The sequence below is a fragment of the Petromyzon marinus genome, chromosome 54, assembly GCF_048934315.1.
Source record: "Petromyzon marinus isolate PM22_M1 ecotype Great Lakes invasive population chromosome 54, UKy_Petmar_22M1.pri1.0, whole genome shotgun sequence".
Lineage (NCBI taxonomy): Eukaryota > Metazoa > Chordata > Hyperoartia > Petromyzontiformes > Petromyzontidae > Petromyzon > Petromyzon marinus.
Window position 1 is genome coordinate 11,179,621 of NC_133720.1, and position 27,279 is coordinate 11,206,899.

General features: G+C 59.3%; 1 protein-coding gene across 2 annotated transcripts in view; it reads left to right on the forward strand.

The window, feature by feature from the left end:
• The window catches only part of SLC12A7 (solute carrier family 12 member 7), a 92,447-nt gene extending 65,904 nt beyond the window's left edge, over positions 1–26,543 (forward strand). For both annotated transcript variants that reach the window (XM_032974697.2, XM_032974698.2), the window contains exons 3-25: positions 6,516–6,604; positions 7,048–7,173; positions 8,285–8,431; positions 9,044–9,098; positions 9,515–9,645; positions 10,518–10,747; positions 10,974–11,185; positions 11,322–11,486; positions 12,034–12,132; positions 13,212–13,269; positions 13,771–13,945; positions 14,668–14,786; positions 15,391–15,489; positions 16,563–16,682; positions 18,070–18,174; positions 18,611–18,779; positions 19,421–19,616; positions 19,815–19,984; positions 20,833–20,964; positions 21,799–21,906; positions 23,469–23,728; positions 24,959–25,092; positions 25,597–26,543. In XM_032974697.2, the coding sequence (XP_032830588.2) occupies positions 6,516–6,604; positions 7,048–7,173; positions 8,285–8,431; positions 9,044–9,098; positions 9,515–9,645; positions 10,518–10,747; positions 10,974–11,185; positions 11,322–11,486; positions 12,034–12,132; positions 13,212–13,269; positions 13,771–13,945; positions 14,668–14,786; positions 15,391–15,489; positions 16,563–16,682; positions 18,070–18,174; positions 18,611–18,779; positions 19,421–19,616; positions 19,815–19,984; positions 20,833–20,964; positions 21,799–21,906; positions 23,469–23,728; positions 24,959–25,092; positions 25,597–25,688 (3,191 nt within the window). In that variant the 3' untranslated portion in view covers positions 25,689–26,543. The remainder of the gene's footprint in view (positions 1–6,515; positions 6,605–7,047; positions 7,174–8,284; positions 8,432–9,043; positions 9,099–9,514; positions 9,646–10,517; positions 10,748–10,973; positions 11,186–11,321; positions 11,487–12,033; positions 12,133–13,211; positions 13,270–13,770; positions 13,946–14,667; positions 14,787–15,390; positions 15,490–16,562; positions 16,683–18,069; positions 18,175–18,610; positions 18,780–19,420; positions 19,617–19,814; positions 19,985–20,832; positions 20,965–21,798; positions 21,907–23,468; positions 23,729–24,958; positions 25,093–25,596) is intronic.
• Positions 26,544–27,279: the final 736 nt, after the last annotated feature.

Below are 27,279 nucleotides of genomic sequence, written 5' to 3' on the forward strand. Positions count from 1 at the left end.
CTTCAACACAGTGTTACACAGCCGATGAAAAGATAATGCCGCTCAACTGATTCAGAGTGAGACCTCTGGTGTTAAACCGGAGCCGGTCATGAGTACACTGGGCAGGTATGGGAAACTCTGCACTCTCCACAACTGGCCCATCACCAATTGTGAGTTATGGGGGTGGATTGTCCGATGGTACAAAATACCCAGGCAGGTGCTTAGTTTTGGTGGGGCTGATGGTAAGGCCCCACCTCTTAGTGGCAAGCTCCAGGTTGAGCAGCAGTGCGTCCAACTCCTCTTCTGAGTGAGCATTAATTACCAGATCATCGGCATACATAACGTGGTTGACCAATAGGGAGCCATCGATTGACCGCACCTGGGCATCGATGAGCCTCCCATTGTATCTGTACCAGATGTGAATTCTTCCGGTAGAGGCATTGAAGGCTGAACGAAGTACGTGGTCCAAATATATGTAAAAGAATGTGGAAGGCAGTGGACATCCCTGTCGCACCCCAAGATGTACAGGGAGTGGCTCTGATTGACGGTCACTATCATGAAGGTCCTTAAGGATCGTGAGCAGAGGGTCAGGGACTCAAAGTACGAGGAGCAACCCAGAGCCCAGGCCTAATGATGGTATCATAGGCCCTGAGTAAGTGAATAAAGCACACATGGACTAACACGCACACATGGACCTACAGGCACGCAACGAAATGGACTAACACTGACTAACATGGAGCCACGCACACACAGCGACGAACACACATGCACATGGACTGACGCACACACACATATCAAGTCACACACACACATTGACTTACACACACACATGGAGTGACACACACACATACATAGACTTACAGACACATTGACCTACACACACACAGGGACTTACACACACACATGGACCCACGCACACACATCGACTGACAGCCACACATCGACTCACACATACATAGACTCACACACACTGACATGAACTTACACACACACATACATATCGACGCACACACACACATGGACTGTCACACATAGACACATTGCCATACACACATCGACTGACACACAGACTCCCACACAAACATACATGGACTGACACACGCACACAGAGGCACACAAACATGGACTGAGACACACACATGGACCTACGCACACACACACACACACATGTACGTACAGACACACACATGGATGTACGCACACACACATGTACGCACACACACACACACATGGACTCACACGCACACATGGACCAAAAAACACACACGTAGAAAGAAATGTACTTACACTGACTGACATGGAGCGACGCACACACACACATTGACTCACACACACACATTGACTCGCACACACACACACATTGACTCACACACACACATGGCTGCAGACATGCACATCGACCGACACACACACATGGACTTAGCTGCAGGCATTATGACTGTGAAAGAAGTAACTTAATTAAAAAAGAGTAGTTTTCTACACACACACACATTGACTTACGCACACACATACGTGGATTTACGCACACACACCACGACGGTATGCACTATGACTACAGTAGTGCATACCGACTGTGGTGGTACCTGCTTTCACTACAGCAGTGCACACCGACTGTGGTGGTTTGTGGTATCACTACAGCAGTGCCTAGTGACTATGGTGGAACCTGCTATCACAAAGGCAGTGCACACTAACTGTGGTGGTAGCGGCTATTACAAAAGCAGTGCATACTAACTGTGGTGGTAGCTGCTATGATAACAGCAGTGCATACTGCGGTGGTACATGGTTTAACAACAGCAGTGCATGCTGAATGTGCTGGTAGCTGGTATGATTACAGAAGTGCATATTGTGGTGGTACCTGCTTTCCCTGCAGCAGTGCATGTATACTGTTGTGGTACCTGGTATGATTACAGCAGTGCATACAGTGGTGGTACCTGCTTTCCCTGCAGCAGTGCATGTATATTGTAGTGTAAGCTATGATTACAGCAGGGCAAGCGACAGTGGTGGTACCTGCTATGAGTAGAGTAGTACATGCTGACTCTATAGCAGTATATATCGACTGTGCAGTAGTACATGCTTACTATATAGCAGTATTTATGGACTGTACAGTAGTACATGCTGTCTGTATAGCAGTATTAATAGTGACTCTATAGCAGTAGATATTTAGTGACTGTATAGCACAAAGTAGTCACGTGACAGAGTGCCGTGGTGTGGCCGTGAGCTCGACTGAACGCGCACCACGTGACAGGGTCCGCCCCCCCCCCCCACGCAATTGGCGTCAGTTGGTACGGTCTAGCTCGTGCAGTAAGTAAATAATTAAAATAAGAATGGCACTAAATCGCTAATTAAACTAATTTAAAGTTGACGGCTGGGAAAACGGAATAGCCTATACCAAGCAGGGGGCTCGGGGCGTGCCACCCGGCAATATTTTTCGGACTTGAACCCCACCGTTTGAGAGCCAAATCGCCCGCAAGCGCGCGCACGCGGAGACTTTTACATACAAGAAGAAGATCATCTAGATTGAAAGTCGCAATTTCTTGAGAACTGCTTTTTGTGTTTAGTTTATTGTCCTTCCCCCGCACCTCCAATTAGCGCTTACGTACGGTGCGAAAGAAGTTCAACATACATGCATACGTACAATCCACTGCTGGATGAATGCCCCCTCCCTTCCCCCCCCCCCACCCTTCATCCAGCGGTAGATTGTTAGACCCCCCCCCCCTCCCAGCGATGTAACAATCCGCCGCTCCATCTCTGCGGAGGACGTTCCCCCGGACGCGTTCCCTCGCTTTTGGCTGCCGCCACCCGGTAGTTATTCCCGACCGCCGGCCCCGCCACCGTGGCTTCCGGTGTCCTTCCGGCGTCCTGCCGGCGGCACGGGTCACTACGACGTCCGATGGGAACGCAGGGAAAGGAGCGGGGGAGGGGGGGGAAATGCCGCGGGCGGGATTTGTTGCCGGCTGGGTGCCTACTAACGACGGACCGATGGTGGAACCCAATTTATATACGGCCGGGTGAACAGATGCAGCGGGGCGACCGATTTTTTTCATAATCAGAATAGGATCAGAATATTTATACTGGAGGAATCCGACGAGCTATAAAGCTCTTTTTATTTTTTTTCACGGATTTTTCCGGTAAGGGAGAGTTCACGACCGGACTCGCGTTTTGTCATCGCCACGCGCTTGCTGGGTTTCGTGCTCGGCGGTCATTGGGAAACGGGGATCGGTTAACTTTGGTGGCGCGCATTCGGTCCGCGGGGGCAACAGCGACGGTTAAAATTAGGCCGCAAAATATGTTTGAAGGCTGTAGCTTTGGCAGGCGGCGTGGTGCTCGGGCTAACCCGCGGGGTGCTACTTGCACGCTCGGATTTGCCCGTGGGCTGGTCCCTCGCAGGTGGAGCAGCGGCGCAGCTCCACGAACCCCAAAAACGCGTTGGTCGCGCGGCCTCAAAAATGATGAGGTCGCCGTGTTCGTTGCGCGCAAAGCGCTTGGCACCGATGAGGAGCACAAGGAGACTAAAAACCTTGATCACGCAAACTCCGGTCGTCATCCTCGCAGCAGCGGCGGTTTTTGGCCGGCCATCGAACAAACGACGGTGGTCGCCGCATCGCGCGGCGCTTTCGGATGCGCTTCTGTGGCCGTCTGGAACGCTCTTCCCTTCCGATATTAGGACGCCACCAGGGAGTTACGTACTCTTATTGAATCTGGATTGACAAACTCATTACTTTAGAACTGCTTCTTTTGTTTTTAGTTTGTTGTCCTTCCCCCCCCCCCGCCCCCGCACCTACGTACGGTGCGAAAGAAGTTCAACATACGTACATACAAAGTCGACCGTTGCCAGACCAGGGTGTGAACTCGCAACCTTCCAACTGCGAGCCGCCCGCCCGCCCGCGCACGCTGCCACTGAACCGCTCGAATCCTTATCCCTAAAAATGTCAATTTCATTCCCGATCGATTACATTCCTTCGACTGGTTCAACTTAAGCACGCAAGTTCTTGGCGTGGTTGGTTTTTGATTCTCTCTCTCTCTCTCTCTCCGCATTTGTCGTCGCGTTTTTTCTTCTTCTTCCCCTTTCGAGATTTCCAGGGAAAACAAAACGGAACCACCTGGAACAAGTAAAGGGTTAATGATTAAAATGGGGGCCCGCAGGTGTTGTAGGTGTACAGGGGTGGGTGGGGGGGGGGTACCGTTTTATAGGCAAAGCACGCAGGGCGGGCGAGAGCAGTCTACCGGGCCGCCCGCTATGACCACCCGACGCGTCTGCGAATGCCACCTCCTATACGGTAACGCGCGAGCCGCGTACGTCCATGCGGTGCGCTGGTGGTGCGCTGGTGGTGCGCTGGTGGTGCGCTGGTGGTGCGCTGGTGGTGCGCTGGTGGTGCAGCGACGCGCGCGTGTTGCACGTGTTTTTTATCTGTGCGCGTGCACTTCGCACCGTACGTAGCCAAACGTGCCGATCGGAGGTGCGGGGGAGAAGCGCCACAAATTTAAGCGCCAAAAAAAAAAAGAAGAAGAAGCGAGTTTTCCAGAATCGCGTGAAGCGATTGGCGTAGCGGTGGGCACGCTCGCGGCCATGAACCCTCCCGACCCGAGTTTGATTCCGGGCCACGGCCAACATCGGCGGCGGGTGAAATCCGAACGCTGCGTCCTGGGGAACTGCCCTTCCCTAGGTCGACTCTGCCTCGAAGGCGTACCTGGCGGTACAGGTGCGTGACACATCGGCGCTCCGCGCTGGGCTGCACCGGTGCTCCGCTAACAGCACTGGGCCGCCCAACGGTTAGGGGAAAGGCTGCGCGAGCGATCCTGGCGCGTCGGTACGTTTTGTACAATGGACAAAAATAACCATTGGCAGTAATCAGCTGTTGGCGGTTTGTTTTGGATGGGTGGCCCCCCCACGCGCTTGTTCGCATTGTCCTGATGAAGCCTCTGTGGAGGTTTCCGGTTGCTGGGCTGCAGTCCTCCGGGGGGGGGGGCAGGGGGGGGCAGGGGGGGGTGGTTGAGGCGGTTGGCACCGTGGGGGGAGCGAGCGGTGAAGACCGAGTCGCTTCCTACGGCCGTCGGTTGGTCGTTGCCGCCGCGGATTTTGTGGTGACGCGGTGGGTAGAGAGGGGCGGCTCGCACGGTGGAAGGATACGAGTTCACAACCCGATTGGCAGCGTTGAGTCGGCCCCATCATCCCCTCCCTTCCGGTGTCCATAAAACGGGTACCACATTGTGGAGAAGTTAACGGCGGTTGCATGCGCATATTTTTTTTACTTTTGTTGCACCGTACGCAGGGAACCGTGCTAATCGGAGGGCCCTCTGGATGGACATGCCCCCACCATAGAAATGTGGAATTTCCACCGCTGGCTCGGTGCTGTCAACGGGATATGAGCACCGTCTTAATACTCATTTAGAGCAGATTATTATTTTGACTTTCGATTCTCTCTGTGTGCTAACGTGAGAGTGAAGTTAATCCACTTATTTCCATGTGACGGTGCATCCATAATGCGTTTGCGATTAGCGTTAAGCATCTTAGCTGCGGGATTTGGGATTAACTCTGCTCTTGAGGTTTTTCGCCCTCGTTAATATTCTCACCAAAAAAAATCATAAATCTGATTTCTTTTATCCGGGAAAGCCTCGCCGACTTTCGGGATTCATTGTCAGCAAGGGCCCAGCCACGTTGCGATGTTCGTCATGTTTTGCTTCTCGCTGGAGGAATGCCGAGAAAAGCCCACGGATGGATACAAAGGGGCGGTCCGCACACCGGACTTTTGATCCCCGGGTTCGCCGCTGCGTCTGTTCACCCAGCCGGGTAATCAATTGGGTTCGCCATCGGTTGGGCGTCGGTCGTGGTGGAGGTAAAGTGTGGGTGCGCCCGCCACTTCCGAGACGTGTGGCCGGCGTGGAAGAGTAGGCCAAATACCCTCTACGGGGGCGGGGGGGGGCTTTCTGGAGCTCCGTCTGGTGGAGGAACATGCGACGGAGGTGAGCCTGCACTTGCAAGGTTGACACTCAAAGGTCAAACTCCCGACCACCGTGCAGCCGGTGCGATTGGGAATTTAACAAACCCGTGTGGTCCAGCAACCCCGGTTTCTAAAAGCGATGCACTGAAAACACGGCACACTGCTCAGCATTGGGTGCTGTGTGGCTGCTGCTGCTGCTGCCGCCACTCGCCAACTTTCACCTGTACGGGGGTTGAGTGTTACCTCCCCTCGCACGCGTGAGTTTTCTCCCGGGTACCCCTGTAAACTGCCACACGTGTAAACGGCTCGTGAACAGTGTTGGCCAATACACCCCAATATATATAAATATATACGTAGGACCACAGAGCTGGGGCGATCTTTTGCTGCCTTTGCCGTTCTCCCCGCGGCAAACCGCGCCGCGTTACGAACTCGACGGCGATTTGCGACGCCGTTTGCGTGAATAGCACTTTGGCATTCGAAAACGTTCGCTCACCGCTTCCTCCTGTGTCGTGTGCCCGCGCGCGTGCGCGTGTGTGTGTGTGTCTGTGTGTGTGTGTGTGTCTGTGTGTGTGTGTGCGTGTGTGTGTGTGACCGAAGGTGATGGCCAGGTGGACAACAGCCTCCTCAACAATGGCGACATGGAGCAGGCCAACTCCTACTACGACAAGAACATGGCCCTCTTCGAGGTGAGCGTCCCCCTCTTTCAGCGTGGGTACCAGGGTGGGCACCAGCGTGGGCACCAGCGTGGGTACCAGCGTGGGCATCGTGTGGGTACCGCGTGGGTACCGTGTGGCACTCATGTCGGCGCTCCCCCCCCCGCCCCCCGATTAATCCTGCCGGTGTAATAGCCATGACAATCTGCGCCCTCCGCTTCCCAGCGTACGTTCAGGATCTCCTGACGTCGTTGTGCGCAAGTGTCGCCCATTGTGTGCCAGGGGCGGGGTCCAAGAATAAAACCAATTGTGGTTGTACACGGCAGCAATCGCCATCGCCATCGCCGCCCGCCCGCCAAGGCCAAGGGACTAGTGCCCCCAGGCCCCCTCCCGCAAACGAGACTCTCTCCCCCGGGCCTCCTGGGTTCCCTCTCCCGGTGGAACGAACTCGGCGTGCGCGTTGTTGCGGAGCGCAGGAGGAGATGGACACGAGGCCCATGGTGTCGTCGCTCCTCAACCGTCTGGCGAACTACACGAACCTGCCGCAGGGCGCCCGCGAGCACGAGGAGGCCGAGAACATGGACAAGCGCAAGGCCATCAAGGTGATGCCGCACTTGGCCGCCCGTCCGGTGGGCCACACGCTGCCGGATGAGGGCCCCCCCCTAGGCCCGCCCCCCCCCCCCCCCCTTTCCACCTGTCCCCCCACCACCACGCCACACAGGTAATTGCAAGGCTGCTCCTTTAGCTTTATGTGTCACTCTTCCGTCGCTATGACTACCGTGGTTCCTGTGAGCTTCAGCACAACACCCTCCACTCACCCACCCACTCACCCACCCACCCACCCACTCACCCACCCACCCACTCACCCACCCACCTACTCACCCGCTAAACCCACTGCAGGTCACAGATAAAGATAAATATCCCCCATATAGCCTTAACATACTGTAGGGGCAAGTGCTGTTAGCGAGCACCTATGAAGGCCGGAACGGTACACGAGGGGATGGGTGGCCAGCACCACGCCCGACCGCCTTTGTCTCCCTAGTGGCAATGTTTACACACCGCACCAGGTACTCATTTGAGGCTGAGTCGACCTAGGGGAGGCCCGGGACCGGTTCAGATAATCGTCACTGGTGTTGGCCGTGAGCGGGGAATCGAACCCGGGTCGCCAGGTTCCGCTACACTATCGCTCCCCACAGGTCACAACACCCTCACCCACCCACACACTCACCCACACACTCGCTCACTAACCCACCTAGTCACCCACTCACACACTGCATGTCACAGCACACTCACCCACGCACTTCACCCACCCACTCGCCACACTGCACGTCAAAACAGTTCTCTTTCCGTGTCTTCCCTCGCACTGCACCGCTTCATAATTCCTTCCAATCTTCTCTTAACCTTGGTAAAAGACAAAATCACACTTTACAGATACAACTATGGGACGGAGGCATAGTGTAATCTTTTTTTTTTATTTCTCCACAACCAAGCTTCATGATGCCGACGCCGTGTTCCGTCACATTGTCCGCTGGTGCACCGCCCCCCCGTGCCCAGCGGGCTGAACCCCGCTTAGCTCGCGGCGAACCCGACGAGATGGGGCGCGTGCCTGGCGGTCGCGTCGGCCGCCGCCAGGGAACCGTTCGCGAGCGCTCCTCCCACCCCCCCCTCATGCCTTGACACCGCCGCCCCCCCCCCCTTCTCCTTTCCCCACAGGCCCCCAAGATGGGCACCTTCATGGGCGTCTACCTGCCGTGCCTGCAGAACATCTTTGGCGTGATCCTCTTCCTGCGCCTCACCTGGGTGGTGGGCACCGCCGGCGTCCTGGAGGCCTTCGCCATCGTCCTGCTGTGCTGCTGCTGCGTGAGCGCCGCCGCCGCCGCCACTCTCAATAATTTCCGGATTTTATTTTTCTGCCGTATATTTCCGCACGATAAGCCACTTTGTTGTTGAGCTGTCGTTCGTGGCTGGGTCGTTTCTGGGAAAATTAAGTTAGTGCCGCGGTGGGCTTTACCTGGTAAGATGAAAAAAATATTTTATTTTGTATATTTTTAAGCGATTTGTTTACCTTTTCCATACTTTGCACTCCTGTCGTGTGTTTTTTTGTATCGTTTGTTGTTGTAACGTTCCGACCCCTACTGGGACACCTGTTTAAAAAGAGCTTCATAGCTCATCGGATTCCTCCGGTATAACTAAAGATGCTGATTTTGAATAACGATGGGCGAAAAAAACGAGACACGGTGTGTGCACGTGGGTTCTCTTAACCGCTGTTCACCAGCGGTTACGCACGTACGCCGAATTTCTCTCGCAGCGCGCGCGTAGCCAGCCGCGTCAATCGGAGGTGCGGATTGGGCGCTGCTCCTGGTCGTGTGCCGAGGTGCGTTCGAACCCGTGGCCCGGCTAAGCGGTAGGTCAAGCGCTCTGACCGCGAGCGGTGAGCCGATGGCAATGACTCCGATCCTCTGCCCTCCGCAGACGATGCTCACGGCCATCTCCATGAGCGCCATCGCGACCAACGGAGTCGTACCAGGTAAGCTCGCGCCCGGGGCCTTTTCCCTGACTCGGCGGTGGTGCGCTTCTCGCTCCCAACGCTCCATGATACATCCGGCTCTGGCTTGGCCCCGGGGGGCAAGAGGGGGATGATTTTTGGGCAAAAGGATTCGACGGATTTTTTTTTGTTTTGTCACAAACGCGTTTGGTAGCTTTGCGGGATATATTTCTCGCGCGTCTATGAGCGTTCGCAAAAGCGGGCGTCTGCGCCACCGATTTTGCCGTGTGACGTGAAAGAAAGTAATAAATATATATGTTGCCGGGGGGGGGGGAAACGCCGAGACACAATGGCGGAGGCGGCGTTTCGCCCGTCCTCGGCGGCGGTCGTTCGATTTTCATCTCCCGGTTGAGAACCGATGGAGGCCGACTGACCGCCGCTCGCCGCTCGCCCCGCAGCCGGCGGCTCGTACTACATGATCTCGCGGGCGCTGGGCCCCGAGTTTGGCGGTGCCGTGGGCCTCTGTTTCTACCTGGGCACCACCTTCGCCGCCGCCATGTACATCCTGGGTGCCGTCGAGATCCTGCTGGTGAGGTGGACGCGCTCCCCCCTCTCCCCCCCTCTCCCCCCCCGCCCTGCCCCCCAGCCCCCCACCTCGCGCGCCCCCACCGGTCTGGCCACCGTCTTGCTCCCCGTAGCTCCCCGCGTGCCCAACGCGCCTGCAAAGGAAACCGATTCGCTTCGCCGGCGCTCCACCGTTGGAAGAGCGTTCCAGACGGCCGCCGAATCGCATCTGAAAGCTCGCGACGCGGTTGCGTATTTGCTCGATGGCTGAGCCACAAGCCGCCGCTGCGAGGATGACCGGGAGAGTTTGCGTGACGATGGTTCACGCTGCTTGACGGGATGAGCGAGGTCATTGTGGTCCATTTGTAGCAAAAGCACTTTGTGTGTAATGAAGCCATTGCAGCTCGGTGAATGTACGTATGTATATATATATGAAACTAAACGATTGTTATTTTTTGTAAGGTAAGGTCTCACTGAGCTATGCAGCCACAAATGATAGCGCGACGAAGTGGCTTATGACGTGGAAATGTATAGCAGCCAAATACTCTAAACACACGTTTCTAAATGTGGAGGGAAAGACTGGAGGACGCAGAGAAAATCTACACAAACATGCAAACTCCAAATATGCAGGCGTCAGGGTTGGGATGTAACCCACGACCTCCTGTATACCGGGTGAGGTAGTTAACATCTCGCCACCGTGGCAGCCAGGGCTTGCACTGTACGTAGCCAACCTTGCCGATCGGAGGTGTGGGGGGGAAGGACATCTTCACGATTCCCAGGATGCATTGCATCTGACGACGCGACGTGTTTGATTCGTGGGAAGCTGCAGCCCATGGGCCAGGCGTAGTTACTCTGCACCCTTCCCCCTCCACCACCGCCCTCGCCCCCGACCCACAGTCGTACATCGCCCCGGCGGCGGCGATCTTCAGGGGCGACTCGCCGGCGGACATGCTGAACAACATGCGCGTGTACGGCACGTGCTTCCTCACCTTCATGGCGCTCGTCGTCTTCGTGGGGGTCAAGTACGTCAACAAGTTCGCCATGGTGTTCCTCGCCTGCGTCATCATCTCCATCTTCTCCATCTACGCCGGCGTCATCAAGTCGGCCTTCGCGCCACCAGACTTCCCGTGAGTGGCGGTCGCGAGCGGTCGGCGGCGACGGCGGCGACGGCTCGCTCGTAGCAGCAATCCGCGCCGCCGCCGAGCGTGACGGGGCTGGGCGCGACCGGGTCCGACAGCTAGACCCTGAGGTTGCTCTCCGGCCTTGGCCGACAAACGACGGTCACCCGCACATTCATACCGATTGTCACATCTGCCGCTCGCTCCCCCCACCCCACCCCGACCACGCTCGCAGGGTGTGCATGCTGGGCAACCGCGCGCTATCGCAGCGCACGTTCCACACGTGCGCCAAGACGGTGGAGGGCCCCAACGGCACGGAGACCACCGACCTGTGGGCGCTGTTCTGCGACTCTCCGCTGCTCAACGCCACGTGCGACAAGTTCTTCGAGCTCAACAACGTCTCCGAGATCGCCGGCATTCCCGGCGCGGCCAGCGGCATCATCAAAGGTGCCGCGGCGGCGATGGCGGCGGCGGCGGCGGCGGCGTGGGAGGGGGCGACGGATAAATCTGCGATGCGGGAGCTGCGGGAGCCGCGCAACCCGCGTTCGCTCGGTATAGCTGGCGCGCTTTGCTGTCGTTGCAGACAACCTGTACCACAGGTACCAGCAGAAGGGGGAGCTGCTGGAGAAGAAGTCGGAGCACGACGCGGTGGAGACGTTGCCGCCCGGCGACAACCACCCCTACATCTCCGCCGACATCGCCACCTCCTTCATGTTGCTCGTCGGCATCTTCTTCCCGTCTGTCACCGGTGAGCGGGAGCGGTGGGGGTCGGGGTGGGGGTTTGGGGTTAGCGTTCGTGATCTGAGTGGGGGTCGGCGGTGAGTGTTGTCTGCAGGTGAAGGTCTTCTTAGGGGGCAGTTGAAGTGATGTTTCGGGAAGGGCTGGGACTTGTTGTCAAACAAAACCGGGAGAGCACGAGGTGACGACGGGCAGAGCGCGTGGCAGGCCGGCCGGCACTGGGCTCGCCCATCGCCCATGTTTTGCCACCCGCTGTCTCTCTCGCTTCCGGATAGTTAATTGTCAAAAAACGAAGAAACGATTTAATGATTCAAAGTAACGAAGGTAATATTTCGAAGAAGAAAAAAAAACCCATCTCGTTATTGTGGCAATGAATGTAACAACGAAGAGACCAGAGCGCAAGGGGCGTGTGTTGGACCAACGCTCCCACGGGCGCGGGTTGACAGGACGGGGGGAGGCCTTCATCCAGCCGTGGATAGATCGTGGCCAAGGATCCCGATGATGATGATGATGACATTTTATTGCTTTTGATCATTATTTTTTTCTTTTAATTTCAGGCATCATGGCCGGCTCCAACCGATCGGGAGATTTGAAAGACGGCCAGAAATCCATTCCCGTGGGGACCATCTGTGCCATTGCGACCACCTCCTTCGTGTGTATCCTTGCTCAGCGCGCAGCCGTAGCCGTGTGCACTTTGTGTGTACACGCGCGTGTGCGTAAGTACGTGTGGAGAGTGGCGGCATAGCGGTAAGCGCACTGCGCTACGAACCCGGCGAGCCGAGTTTGATTCCCGCTGACGACCAACAACGGTGGCGATTAATTTGAACCGGTCCTGGGCCTTCCCTAGGTCGACTTGGCCTCAATGAGTACCTGGTTCGGTGTGTAAACATCGCCACTAGGGAGACAAAGGCGGTCGGGCGTGGTGCGGGCCACCCCACCCACCCCCTCGTGTGCCGTGCCAGCCTTCAAAGGTGCACGCTAACTGCACTTGCCCCTACAGTTTTGAGGCTGTGCGGGGCTTCTTTGTTTTTCCACTTCCGAACCCTGAGCCGTGCCTCCGACGTCGCGCGCAACGTACGAGTTGAGTCGGGGGGGAACGTGTGATGAAAGCGATGAACCCTGACCCCTGGCCCTGCTTGGCCCAGAGGTCAGATTCCGAGTTTTTTTGTGGTTTGCATCTGGCTCTGCTCAGGAAATAGTGGGAAATGACAGGGGTGCATTTGTCAGTCAACCCATAACACCTGGGTCTGTCCCGTGACCTCCTGCCCAGTGAGCCTCCCACACTTAACGTGGCTTCGACGTGCACCTTAGCCTGGCGCGAGCAACCGTGGCCACGCTCACCGCAACTTGGTGGCGAACGACGGCCGTTGTGAATAATCAACACTCGCGACAAGTGAGCCGAGCTACGGGGCGATTAACGGGCACAGAGGTGGCGCCGTGGGTAGTGCAGGAGGTGCCACCGGCTGGTCTTGCTGCCCCCCGCTCCATCAATCGTCGCCGTCAGCCGTCGGCGATAATCGAAAGTTGTCAATCATCATCAATCCCCGTCTACGCCAATCGTCGTCACCATCGATCTTCCTCATTCTCATCAACGACTGACATTCTTGTAGGATCGGCAAAGCGCGAGCAACGCCCTGTCCCGGTGCTGCCGCCCGTGACGCTGCGGCGGCGAGGTTTGTGTGCGGGTCCGCGTGCGCCCGCTGTCGCTTGTTCCTTGACGCGCCGGATCGCCAAGACCTCACGTGCGTCGTGCTGTTCGGGGCCTGTGTGGAGGGCCTGGTGCTCCGTGACAAGTGAGTGCCGAGCGGTTCGTGGTGGTGGTGGTGGTGGTAATGGTGGTGTGGGGAGCGGTAGTGTGGCGGTTGGCACACTTCGCTACGAAACCGATTCCCGTTCGTGGTCAACATCGGTGAGGAATATCTGAACCGGTGCTGGGCCACCCCTAGGTCAACTAGGCCTCAAATGAAAACCTGGTGCGGTGTGTAAACATCGCCACTGGGGGAGACAAAGGCGGCCGAGCGTGGTGTTGCCCACCCATCCCCTCGTGTGTTTCGTGCCGGCCTTCATAGGTGCTTGCTAACAGCACTTGCCCCAACAGTCTGTTTATGCTATACGGGGGATCTTTGTTGTTTTTGGTAATGTGGCGGTCGGGGTGATGATGATGATGGTGGTGGCAGTATAGCGGTGCTTATGGCGGTGGTGAGCAGTGGTGATGATCGTGGTGGGTGGTGGTGATGATCGTGGTGGCCGTGGCCATGTTAGTGACGATGCGCGTGGGTGTGGATGTGGCGCAGGTTTGGCGCGGCGGTGCACGGGAACCTGGTGGTGGGCACGCTGTCGTGGCCCTCGCCGTGGGTCATCGTCATCGGCTCATTCTTTTCCACGTGCGGCGCCGGCCTCCAGAGCCTGACGGGCGCGCCGCGCCTCCTGCAGGCCATCGCCAAGGACAACATCATCCCCTTCTTGCGGGTACGCGCTGGCGTCCCGTCCACCATGACACGCACCCCTAGCGACCATTAGCGACCCCTAGCAACGACCCCTAGCGACCCCTAGCGGATCCCTACGGATGGCGCGCGCCAGCTCGCGACGGTGATGGCGCCCCGCCTGGTGGTAGGCCATCGCCAACGACAAAACGGGGGCGGTGACGCGGCTTCCAGCGGCGGCTCGTTCGTGGTTCGAATCCATCGGCCGCCCTGGTTAACGCTGCGGCTGCGCACGAACCGTAACAATGCTACCCGGACTACGGCACGCCGTTCCGCTTCGCGGCGGGCGTGTAAGATCCCCACAGTGTCGTTGGCGAGAGGAAGAAGGCCGTTGCCCGCCGGCACGGAGCGACCGTCGTCCCCGTATCGGGAGAGTAATGCCCAAGACGCGGGCCAGGTGATGAGTCGGTCAACCTTGTGCCCACAGGGACGGCTGCCGCTGGGGGGTGCCCTGCTTCTTTTGAAATGTGTTGAGATGGGACGTGAGATGTAAAGTGTGCACCCGGGACGCCCCAGCGCAGAGGATGCCGGCGGCAGCAGCTCTGTCGGGAAAAAAAAAACGACCAAGAATCGGAATCTTAATTTATCCTGGAGAAAGCTGATGAGCTCCGAAGCTCTTTTCCGCAGACGCCCAGTGACTTATCGCGATCCTCACCTCTCCGTCGCACACACCGCGTCACCTGCGCCGCCACCCCCTCCCCCCACCAGGTGTTTGGCCACGGCAAGGCGAACGGCGAGCCCACGTGGGCGTTGCTGCTCACGGCCGGGATCGCCGAGCTCGGCATCCTCATCGCGTCGCTCGACATGGTGGCACCCATCCTGTCCATGTGAGCATCACCGCCGCCACCCCCCCCCACCCCCACCCCCCCCACTATCACGATGATGCCGATGATGGCGATGATGATGACGATGATGACGATGACGTGATTCGCAACAAAAGCGATTTCCTGCTCAAGTGAGCGTTGAGGCGTTGGTGCTCATCTCTCATCGACAGCCCTGAGCCAGTGGTGGAAATTCCACATTGGTGTGGCCGGGGGGTGCGGGGGGGGGGGCGAATGTATCCGTGGAATTCAGGCGCCATTGAATTCTGCACAAAGTGGTGCCTCGTTAGTTTCGTTGGTTGTGGTAAACAACCGAACTTGATGGGCCGTGTCAACCTCCCAACCGGGAGCTGAAGTCGCATCCTTATGATGATGAACCGCTGGCGCAACCGCCGATGGCGGTGATGGTGACGGTGACGGTGATGGTAACAGTGACGATGACGGTGATGGTGACAATGACGGCGACGGTGATGGCGACGGTCACGGTGACGTCGACGGTCACGGTGACGGTGACGGTCACCGTGACGACGGCCGTGACGACGCAGTGTGACGTTGTGCCACGGTGGCAGGATGACGGCGCGGTGATGGCTCGTCCGCGTGCACACCCCAGGTTCTTCCTCATGTGCTACATGTTCGTGAACCTCGCCTGCGCCCTGCAGACGCTGCTGCGAACGCCCAACTGGCGCCCACGCTTCAAGTTCTACCACTGGTGAGCAGCGACCGCCCTCGCCACACGCCGGCCGCCACGCCGAGCTCACCACACGCGTCACCACGCTGGCCACCGCCCTCGCCACACCACGCTCGCCACACTGCCCTCACCGACCTTTCCACCGCGCTCACCCCGCTCGCCACGCTCGCCACAATCGCCGCGCTCGCGCTCGGGACAAAGGCGGCCGGGCGTGGCGCCGGCCCCCCCCTACAACGCCACCTCGTCGGCTCGCACGTCGGCACAGCGGTCGGCCATATTTCTGTTCGTCGTTCAGCGTAATCGCAACTGCGGCCGTGATCGGTCATCACCGAGCCGACTCGCCCTCCGGGGAATTCAACACGCAACACCGATTTGTGGACTTCCCATTTGACGCTGTTGCTGTTTGCTCCGATTTCTCTCTTTTGTTTTTGTTTTGCTTTTGCCATTTTGGTGACGCGGGACACCTCTCGCAAATGAGGCTCCATCCTGGCCTCTCTCGAGTTCTCCCCCGCCCTTGGTAGAACAAAATCAACTTGAAGCCGCTCACACCCCTCCCCCCACCCGCGCTACGTGCACTGCGCTGCCCTTCGTGGGCGCTTGCCAACGGCACTGCCCCGACGGTTTACGTAGGGGGTGTCTTTACACTCGCGGTGCGGGTGTGCCCCTGCGTGTGTGTGTGTGTCCCTGCGTGTGTGTGTGTCCCTACGTGCGCGCGTGCGTGTGTGTGTCCGTGCGTGTGTGCGTGCGTTTGTGCGTGTGTGCGTGTGTGTGCGTGGGTGCGTGTGTGCGTGCGTCTGTGCGTGCGTGTGTGCGTGCGTCTGTGCGTGCGTGTGTGCGTGTGTCCCTGCGTGCGTGTGTGCGTGCGTGTGTGTGCGCGTGTGTGTGTCCCTGCGTGCGTGCGTGTGTGCGCGTGCGTGTGTGCGTGCGCGTGTGCGTGCGCGTGTGTGCGTGCGTGTGTGCGTGCGTGTGTGCGTGCGTGTGTGTGTGCGTGTGTGTGTCCCTGCGTGCGTGCGCGTGTGTGTGTCCCTGCATGCGTGCGTGTGTCCCTGCGTGCGTGTGTGCGTGCGTGTGTCCCTGCGTGTGCGTGCGTGCAGGACGCTGTCGTTCCTGGGCATGAGCATCTGCCTGGCGCTCATGTTCATCTCGTCGTGGTACTACGCCATCGTCGCCATGCTCATCGCCGTGATGATCTACAAGTACATCGAGTACCGCGGGTGAGCGCGGCCGCCGTAACCCCTAGGCCCCACGGTGCTCACCGCCACAGTGCGTCTCACACCCCGCAGACTGGAGGCTTCGCTCAGTCCGGAGAGGCAGCCAATCTTGGGTCTCTGTCTGGGTCTATGTGTCTCTGTGTGAGTCTATGGGTCTCTGTGTGAGTCTGTGGGTCTCTGTGTGGTTCTATGGGTCTCTTTGTGGGTCTATGGGTCTCTGTGTGAGTCTATGGGTCTCTGTGTGAGTCTTTGGGTCTCTGTGTGAGTCTGTGGGTCTCTGTGTGGGTCTATGGGTCCTTGTGTGGGTCTATGGGTCTCTGTGTGGTTCTATGGGTCTCTGTGTGGGTCTATGGGTCTCTGTGTGAGTCTATGGGTCTCTGTGTGGGTCTATGGGTCTCTGATGTGGGTCTACGGGTCTCTGTGTGGGTCTACGGGTCTCTGTGTGGGTCTACGGGTCTCTGTGTGGGTCTATGGGTTTCTGTGTGGGTCTGTGGGTCTCTGAGTGGGTCTGAGAGTTTCTGTGTGAGTCTACGGGTCTCTGAGTGAGTCTATGGGTCTCTGTGTGAGTCTATGGGTCTCTGTGTGAGTCTATGGGTCTCTGTGTGGGTCTACGGGTCTCTGTGTGGGTCTACGGGTCTCTGTGTGGGTCTACGGGTCTCTGTGTGAGTCTATGGGTCTCTGTGTGAGTCTATGGGTCTCTGTGTGAGTCTATGGGTCTCTGTGTGAGTCTATGGGTCTCTGTGTGGGTCTACGGGTCTCTGTGTGGGTCTACGGGTCTCTGTGTGAGTCTATGGGTCTCTGTGTGGGTCTACGGGTCTCTGTGTGGGTCTACGGCTCTCTGTGTGGGTCTACGGGTCTCTGTGTGGGTCTATGGGTCCTTGTGTGAGTCTATGGGTGTCTGTGTGAGTCTATGGGTCTCTGTGTGGGTCTATGGGTCTCTGTGTGAGTCTACGGGTCTCTGTGTGGGTCTATGGGTCTCTGTGTGAGTCTACGGGTCTCTGTGTGGGTCTATGGGTCCTTGTGTGAGTCTATGGGTCCTTGTGTGAGTCTATGGGTCTCTGTGTGAGTCTATGGGTCTCTGTGTGAGTCTATGGGTCTCTGTGTGAGTCTATGGGTCTCTGTGTGGGTCTACGGCTCTCTATATAGTGCCAGGCGTCGCCGTGTGAGCCCATGCAATACAATTGATTGGCATAGCACCAGAGTGCACCCGCACGGGGTGTCCGCGTTGCACCCACTGCCCTCGCGAGTTCTCCCTCTCTCCGTCCCTGTGGTGGTTCCCTGCTCTGTGAACCTCTTAACGCCTGTGCCCGTGTGTCCGTGTCTCCATGCGTCTGTGTGCCTCTGTGTCTGTCTGCGTCTGTGTCTTTGTCTTCATCTTGTCGTCCGGCAGGGCGGAGAAGGAGTGGGGGGACGGGATCCGGGGGTTGTCGCTGAGCGCCGCGCGCTTCGCTCTGCTGCGCCTTGAGGAGGGGCCCCCGCACACCAAGAACTGGAGGTGGCCCAGCGCCTCACCCAACGCCGCCACCCTCGTCATCGTGATTGTCGTCGCCATCGTCGCCATCGTCATCGTGATTATTGTCGCCGCCATCGTCGCCATCGCCGCCCCCTACCATCGTCACCGCCATCGTCGCCGCCACCATCGTCATCGTGATTGTCGCCGCCATCGTCGCCATCGCCGCCCCCTACCATCGTCGCCGCCACCGTCGTCAACGTCATCATCAGCGTCACCTTCAACGTCACCATGACCGAGCGCAGAATCAGAATCTTTATGCGTCCTGGAGAAATCCGATGAGCTGTGAAGCTCCTTCTCACAGATGTCCAGTGGGGGGGGGCGGGTGAGGGCGCGGCCGCTGCCGCCGGCTCCGGCCGTGGTGTCCCGGGTCCACCGGCCGGGCCCGGCGCCCGCTGAGCCTGCGCACGTGTCCCCGCAGGCCCCAGCTGCTGGTGCTGCTCAAGCTGGACGAGGACCTGAACGTGAAGAACCCGCGCCTGCTCACCTTTGCATCGCAGCTCAAGGCCGGCAAGGGCCTCACCATCGTGGGCTCCGTCATCGAGGGCAGTGTCCTCGAGACGTGCGGCGAGGGGCAGACCGCCGAGCACGTGAGGGCACCCTCGCCCCACCGCTCGTCACCGCTCGCCAACGCTCCCCCACCACTCGCTACTCCTCCTGCTGACCATACTCTTCCGCCCCCGCGCCGCCTGCCACCTTCCCCACCGCTCGGCCACCCTCGCCACCCTTTCCACCACTCCCCCACCACTCCCCACCACTACCCCTCACTTCCCACCCTCCCCACCACTCGCAAACCCTCGCCACCGCTCCCCACCACTCCCCCACCACTCCCCACTGCTCGCCACCGCTCGGCCACCGCTCGCCACCACTCTTCCTCCTCCTCTTATCTCCATACTCTTCCTCTCAATCCTCTTTCTCCCTCTGTCCTCCTCCCTCTTCGTCTCGTCTTTATCTTTGTCCTCTTCCTCCTCCCACCTCGTCCTATGCTCCCTCCCTCCCTCCCTCCCTCCCTCCCTCCCTCCCTCCCTCCCTCCCTCCCTCCCTCCCTCCCTCCCTCCCTCCCTCCCTCCCTCCCTCCCTCCCTCCCTCCCTCCCTCCCTCCCTCCCGTGGAAACCGCGTACGGCCAAAACACACGATCGGTAAAACCGTGTTCGGCGAGGTTTTCCTGTCGTCGCCACCGCTATTGTCATCGTCATCGTCACCGCTGGTGCCGTTGCTGCCGCTCCGCAGACGATCAAGCGGATGATGGACATCGAGAAGGTGAAGGGCTTCTGCCAGGTGGTCGTCTCCTCCAAGGTGCGCGACGGCATCTGCCACCTCGTGCAGTCGAGCGGCCTCGGCGGCCTGCGGCCCAACGCCGTCGTCATGGGGTGGCCCTTTGGCTGGCGGCAGAACGAGGACTCGCGCACGTGGAAGACCTTCATCGGTACGTGCGCGTGTGTGTACGTGTGTGTGTGCGTGTGTGTGCGTGCGTGTGTGCGTGCGTGCGCGTCGGTTTAACACGTAGGCTTTCGCAACCAATATCATCCATAACGCGGGTCTTTTTTTTTTTTTTTGGGGGGGGGGGGTTCGATCGCGTGAATGTTTCGTTAAACCGTTGTGTCGGCGCGTGCGCGGCGCGCAGAGACGGTGCGCATCACCACGGCGGCCCACCACGCGCTGCTCGTGGCCAAGAACATCGCGCTCTTCCCCGGCAACCAGGAGCGCTTCGCCGACGGCAGCATCGACATCTGGTGGATCGTGCACGACGGGGGCATGCTCATGCTGCTGCCCTTCCTGCTGCGACACCACAAGGTGTGGTGGCGGCAGCGGCGGCGGCGGCGGTTGCGGCGGTGTTATCCGATTTGTCGAGTGATGGGACCGCCGATTATCCGTCTGAGTAACGGATTGCCGGAGCGATCGGCCGTGCCCCTGCTCTGCACGGTCGTCTGTGGCACTCTGCTCGCACTTGAGCCGGGCGGTCCACAACACCCAAGCAATCGGTTGCATGCGACCGTGAAATGGGACGTCCCTGCAACTGGCTGCTCGCAGTGAAGAGAGGCGCAGCCGATGGCACGGGTGGTGGACTCGGTTGCGAGATCCGGTCACACCAGGGCGCTGTATACATCTACGCACGGGTTATCGCGGTCACTGTCGTAGCAGTAGTAGTAGTAGTAATAATAATTCGTAACACATTTTCTGGGGCTCGGCATAATTCTGTGAGCAAATCTGCGTCGTTAGGAACCCTCCTCCAGGGGGAAACAGCCACGTGTATACTAATCGTTTGCTAAGCGTATACTAATATACTAAGCGTATGCTAATCGTGTACTCCGCGTGTACTCAGCGTATACTAATCGTATACTAATATGCTAATCGTGTACTAAGCGTATTCTAATCGTGTACTAAACGTTTCCTTCTCGCGCGCAACGGTGTCATTTCAGTGTGGAGGGTTGCTTTGTACACTCCGTATGTTGAACTTCTTTGGACACTGTACGTAGCTAATCTGATGTACGGGGGGGGGCGAAGGATGGCAAGCTCAACTGGCGTGGCACAACCCCTAACGATCGACGGCGAGGATCGGTGCCTCTACCCTGCCCCCCCCCCCCAAGCCCCCCCCCAAGCCCCACCTCACCACCCTCTCCCGCCCCTCGCGCGCACCGCAGGTGTGGAAGAAGTGCCGCATGAGAATCTTCACGGTGGCCCAGCTGGAGGACAACAGCATCCAGATGAAGAAGGACCTGGCCACCTTCCTCTACCACCTGCGCTTCGACGCCGAGATCGAGGTCGTCGAGCTGGTGAGAGTCGACCCCCCGGGCCGGGCCTCGCTCCTCGCTCCTCGCTCCCCGCTCCTCGCTCCCCGCTCCCCGCTCCCCGCTCCTCGCTCCCCGCTCCCCGCTCCCCGCTCCCCGCTCCCCGCTCCTCGCTCCTCGCTCCCCGCTCCCCGCTCCCCGCTCCTCGCTCCTCGCTCCTCGCTCCCCGCTCCTCGCTCCCCGCTCCCCGCTCCCCGCTCCCCGCTCCCCGCTCCTCGCTCCCCGCTCCCCGCTCCTCGCTCCCCGCTCCCCGCTCCCCGCTCCCCGCTCGCCGCCCACCGCGAGCCGCCCAACGTGCCCGTTTCGCCGCCTGCTCCGCGGAATTGAGCCGGGGGTGGTAGGGGGCGTGGGGGGGTGGGGGGGTGGGGGGGGTGGGGTAGGTGGAGGTCCTGGAAAAAGCTGACAACCCACGGGTGGTGGTGGTGGTGGTAGTACGGTCGCCCCTCCATTGTCCCGCGTCTGCAGTCGACCCTTTAGCGGGGGGCCGCGTTGCCCCCCTCAAGCGAAACGAAATCTCGGGGGGGCGGAGGGGGCAGCAGCAGCCGCCACCCTCCCCCTGGGTGTCCGTCGAGGGGCGAGAGAGCTTCTCATTCTCGGTGGGTCTTACCCGAAATAAAGCAGCCGACCGACTCGCTACTCTCGAAGCCGGTGCAGTCGGCCGTGGCTTGGGCGGCTGAATCCTGGATTCGAACCCAGGATCTCGGCCGGTGTCGGCTGTGCTGCCTCTGGCCTCCGAGCCTTTTTTAATCGCTTGAAAACAATTGTGGATGAAACTAAAAAAAAGAAAAGTTACTGACGCGCTGGGCTTGTGGTGCGCAGAACGACAGTGACATCTCGGCCTACACTTACGAGCGGACCCTGATGATGGAGCAGAGGACGCAGATGCTGCACCAGATGAGGCTGTCAAAGTCTGAGAGGCAGCGAGAGGTGAGCAGACTTCGCCACCATTCACTCATTCATCCATTCACTCTTCCATCCATTCATTCTTCCATCCATTCACTAATTCATCCATTCACTCTTCCATTCACTCTTCCAACCATTCACTCTTTCATCCATTCACTCATTCATCCATTCACTCTTCCATCCATTCACTCTTCCATCCATTCACTCTTCCATCCATTCACTCTTCCATCCATTCTCTCATTCATCTATTCTCTCATTCATCCATTCACTCATTCATCCATTCACTCTTCCATTCACTCTTCCATCCATTCAGTCTTCCATCCATTCACTCATCCATCCATTCACTCATTCATCCATTCACTCATTCATCTATTCACTCTTGCATCCATACATTCCTCCATCCAGCCATTCACAGTCATTCTCTCTGCCACTCTCACACACTTAAGACACTCCCTCTCAACCCCACAGACGCAGGCACGTGTGTATGCGCGTGCTGCTCAGGCGCACCCGCCCTCTCGCTCGCACATTCTCACACTCGCTCATACACCACGCCCTCCCTCGCCCACGCCCTCCCTCGCCCACGCCCTCCCTCGCCCACGCCCTCCCTCGCCCACGCCCTCCCTCGCCCACGCCCTCCCTCGCCCACGCCCTCCCTCGCCCACGCCCTCCCTCGCCCACGCCCTCCCTCGCCCACGCGCGCACGCGCGGTGCGTGCGCGTAGGGAGCGGTGGCGCAGTGGCTAACGCGCTGCGCCACGAACCCGGAAAATATTCGAGTTCAATTCCCGCTCCGAACCGGTCCTGCGTCTCTCCTAGGTCGACTCGGCCGTAAATGAGCCCCTGGTGCAGTGTGTACGCATCGCCACTCGGGAGAGCAAAGTTCGCTCGGTGTGGCGCTGGCCACCCACAGCCCCACCCTCTCGTGCGCCGTGCCGGCCTTCAAAAGGCGTCGCTCGCTCACAGCACTTGCCCCAACGGTCTGTTCGGGCTACACGGGGGACGGCACTTTTATCTTTTGCCTTAAAACTTTTTTTTATTTTACCAGGTAAGGCCCCACCGAGCTACGTAGCTATTTTTTCGAAGCGACCTGGCCACAAATGATAGCTCAACGAGAAGTGGCTCGTCGTGTGGAAGTGGATAGCAGCCGAATACTCTAAACGCGCGATGTTGATTCTAAATGTGGAGGGAAAAACCGGAGGACCCGGAGAAAAATCCACGCGACCACGGGGAGAGAGGGACACCGCAAACTCAAAATATACAGCAGCAGGCATCGGGGTTGGGATCGAACCCACGACCTCCTGCGTACCAGGCGAGGGAGTTAACATCTCCTAGCCACCGTGATGATGATGAGAGAGAGACGCAAACTCCAAATATACAGCAGCAGCAGGCGTCAGGGTTGGGATCGAACCCACGACCTCCTGCGTACCAGGCGAGGAAGTTAACATCTCCTAGCCACCGTGATGATGATGAGAGAGAGACACCGCAAACTCCAAATATACAGCAGCAGCAGGCGTCGGGGGTTGGGATCGAACCCACGACCTCCTGCGTACCAGGCGAGGGAGTTAACGTCTCCTCGCCACCGCTCAGGCCCAGATGGTGAAGGACCGCCACCTGCTGGCGCGCTCGGAGAGCATCGTGTCGGAGGACGAGGAGCCGGAGGCGGCGACGGACGCGGTGCCGGGCCCCGAGCGCGTTCACATGACCTGGACCAAGGAGCGCTACGAGCGAGCTCACCGGCACGCCGCCGCCGCCGCCGCCGCCACGGCGCAGCAGGGGCGCGCCCAGGACGGCGCCGGCGCCGGCGTGGGGACGCCCGACGGCTTCCGCGACCTCCTCAACATTAAACCGTGAGCGCCGCCGCAGGGCCACAGGGCCGCACCGCGCCGCGCGGGGGCGAGTGCGCACCGCACCAGCGCACTACACCGCACCGGCGCACTACACCGCACCGGTGCACTACACCGCACCGGCGCACTGCCTTCTACTGCACCGCAGCATTGCACAGCGCCGCACCGGTGCACCGCGCCGCACCGCATCGCGCTGGACCACTGCACCACATCGCACCGCGCCGCACCACTGCATGGCACCAGAGCATCATGTTGCACCGCACCGCACCAGCGCATGGCACCAGAGCATCATGTTGCACCGCACCGCACCAGCGCATGGCACCAGAGCATCATGTTGCACCGCACCACTGCACAGGCGACTCTCGCACCGACGACCTCGTTGGTTTCCTGGACGAGGGTCACAAGTGGAGCCGTCGTAAGTCGAAACCCCTTCGCACACCAATAAAACAGCAAAATTGACGACGCAAATAAATGTCAATAACCCCAACAATCATTTAACGTAACTTAACGTAACTTAACGTTACGTGTACAAACAATAGTTGAGTGAAAATCAAAAACTTCCGTAAAAAAAAAAATCCTTCGGTGTTTCTCTGCACGTGCATCGCGTTTCCTCTTGTCGGACAGCGGCAGCGAAAGGCGAAAACTTTTCTACATTTGTAGAAAATTAACAAGAAAGTGCTTTGCGAAGGAGACGCTGCTGCGCGGATTCGTCACCAATCCACTCGGCGTCGGTAGCAGTCGATACGAGTTTTGGTCGTTACCGTGGGGGTGTAACTTACTTTAAGAAAGGTCGTAAAAGTGGGGGGGGGGGGGGTGTCACCTGTGCCGCGACGCTGCCTTGCACCGCAGCGTCGCACCGCAGCGTCGCACTGCAGCGTCGCACCGCAGCGTCGCACCGGACTGCAGCGCCACGATACCCACGCCGCATCTTGCTCACGCACCACACCCACCGCTGCGCTGGAGCGTGGCTGCGGCCACCAAAGCTCAAACCTCGGACTACTAAGCAGCAGACGCGGATTCTCGCCGTGACTCCAGCGGCTCGCCCTCTCTCCGAGCCTTCGCCGGAAAACCGCGAACAAAAAAACATCGCCGCCCGACTCGGCGCCGTGCGGTCGCAGAAGACGACGAGGGACGACCCCCGACCATCCGTCGTTGAACTTTAACCTCTCTCCCCCCCCCCCCCCCCCCGCCGCCCCCACCGCCGCCCCCGTGTCCGCCCCGGTGACCCGGCAGGACGCAGTCGAACGTGCGGCGCATGCACACGGCGGTGAAGCTCAACGAGGTGATCGTGAGCCGCTCGCACGACGCCCGCCTCGTCCTGCTCAACATGCCCGGCCCGCCCAAGAACCCCGACGGGGATGAGAATTGTATCCTTGCGACGTTCTGCGCGGCCCGAGCTGGTCGCCTCGATGCGGCCGCTGGCAGGGTTCACCGGCAGGGTTCACTGACGCGGCTGTCTTGGCTAAAACGCGTTGTACGCGTTGTTTTTAGATTTGCTGGCTGTCGGTTGTTTCGGCGGCACCGAAGACAGAGATCCCCCGTGTAGCCTTAACAGACTGTAGGGGCAAGTGCTGTTATTGAGCAGCACCTATGAAGGCCGGTACGGCACACGAGGGGGTGTGTGGCCGGCACCACGCCCCACCGCCTTTGTCTCCCCAGTAGCGATGTTTACACACCGCACCAGGTACTCATTTGAGGCTGACTCGACCTAGGGGCAGGCCCAGCACCGGTTCAGATAATCGTCACCGGTGTTGGCCGTGAGCGGGAATCGAACTCGGGTCGCCGAATTCGTAGCGCGGCATAGCGCCGACCGCTACGCCACCGCTTCCCCACCAGCAGCAGTTTCCCTTGACCCCTGACCCCACCTGAAGACATGGAGTTCCTGGAGGTGCTTACCGAGGGACTGGAGCGAGTGCTGCTCGTCCGAGGCGGCGGTCGGGAGGTCATCACCATCTACTCGTGAGGTCGCGGGTCACGAGGTCTCGGGCGGGGTCACGAGGTCTTCGACGCCTTCCCCCCCGCCATCTCCCGGCGCCGCCACGTTTCCCCCCCCCCCTCCTCTTCCGCGACGCGTCTGCGCTCCGTCTCGTGTGTTTGGTACCGCGTCGTCGTAACGAGCTCTCGGCTTTAGGATTTCGCTGCTTCTGCTGCGGCCGACGATCCGCCGTCGAACGGTGGCTTTTCGATTCCGGTTTTTTTTCTTCTCCCCCCCGAAACTCCGTGCCTGTGTTGGCGGTCGCCGACTCTGAGAAAGCCGTCCGCCCCATCAGTTTGCCCGTCCGTTCGCGCGTCCGCACAGACGCGCGTCCGTTCGCGCGTCCGTCCGAATCGGCGCGGCAGACACCGGGTCGGATCTGACCGGGGCTCCTGTCTCTGCCAGGCCGCGGTACGTATGTTGAACTGCTCTCGCACCGCCGTACGTAGCCAACCGTGCTAATCGGAGGTGCGGGGGAAAGGCGACAACACTCGGCGCAAACCATACCGGCCGCCGCTACTCGCCCGTCTTTCAACAGCGCCCCGCGCGAAAATTGCTCTGTGATCGATTGGCGCGTGGGGGTCCTGTGGATGGGGGGGGAGGGCGGTGTGTTGTTGTCCGATCGTTGGCGTTGGTCTTGGTCTGGCTGGCCGGCCAGATCCTGGGGGAGAGGGGCGTTAGCCTGACGAAGGGAATGCTCTCTTTGTCGCTCGTCACACACATGTAAAAATACTTTTTATTTCTGAGCTGCTGCGCGCACACGTCGCCCGCCCAGATCCCCTACGTCGCTCGGCGTTCCGTCGCCGTGCGCCCGCGGGGGTCGCGGGGGTCGCGGGGGTCGCGGGGGTCGCGTGGGTCGCGGGGGTCGCGGGGGCTCTGCTATGTGAAGCAGTTCGTTAGTCGCGGGCGCAACCATCAGGTTTCTAAGATAATAATATATATTTTTAAAAAGTAACGACTGTGTAGTTCCTTGGTTAAGACGGCGCCAGTTCCGGCGTTGTTTGCGATGCGCGGTGGGCGGCGGCGGCGGCGGCGGCGGCGGCGGCGGCGGCGGCGGCGGCGGCGGGGGGGGGGCGGCTGGCAGAGTTTTCTTCGCGGCCGTCGCGAGCGCTCGTTGTTTCAGGCTCGGCTCACGACGTCCGCCTGCCGCCGCCGCCCGCCGCCGTACTTTGATTCGTCCTTCCCAAATGCTTTGTGCGGCAGTTTGTTTAAGCGGCGGCAAACCCACGAGCGACTCTTGCGTCGCAACGTGACGCGGCTGATAGCTCGGCGTCAACTCCCAAAGGCGCGCGCCCTCCCAAACTCTCTACGTGCACTTCCCCTGCCCCCCCCCCAACGTTATTTATTTATTGTTACGCCGCTCGAAGGTCTCGGATGTTTTGAACGCCCCCGCGATGTTCAGTGGCGTCCTCCCCGCGAGAGGCGGCCGCTCCCCTCGCCCGTCCCTCGGCTGCTGGATGACTGATTGGGGTGGACGGAGATATCACGATAACAAAAAAAGCGAAAGGGGGGGGGGGGTGGCCCCTGTCGATGTGCCGGACTCGGAATCTCAAAATCTCAAAATCTTTACTTAGACCGC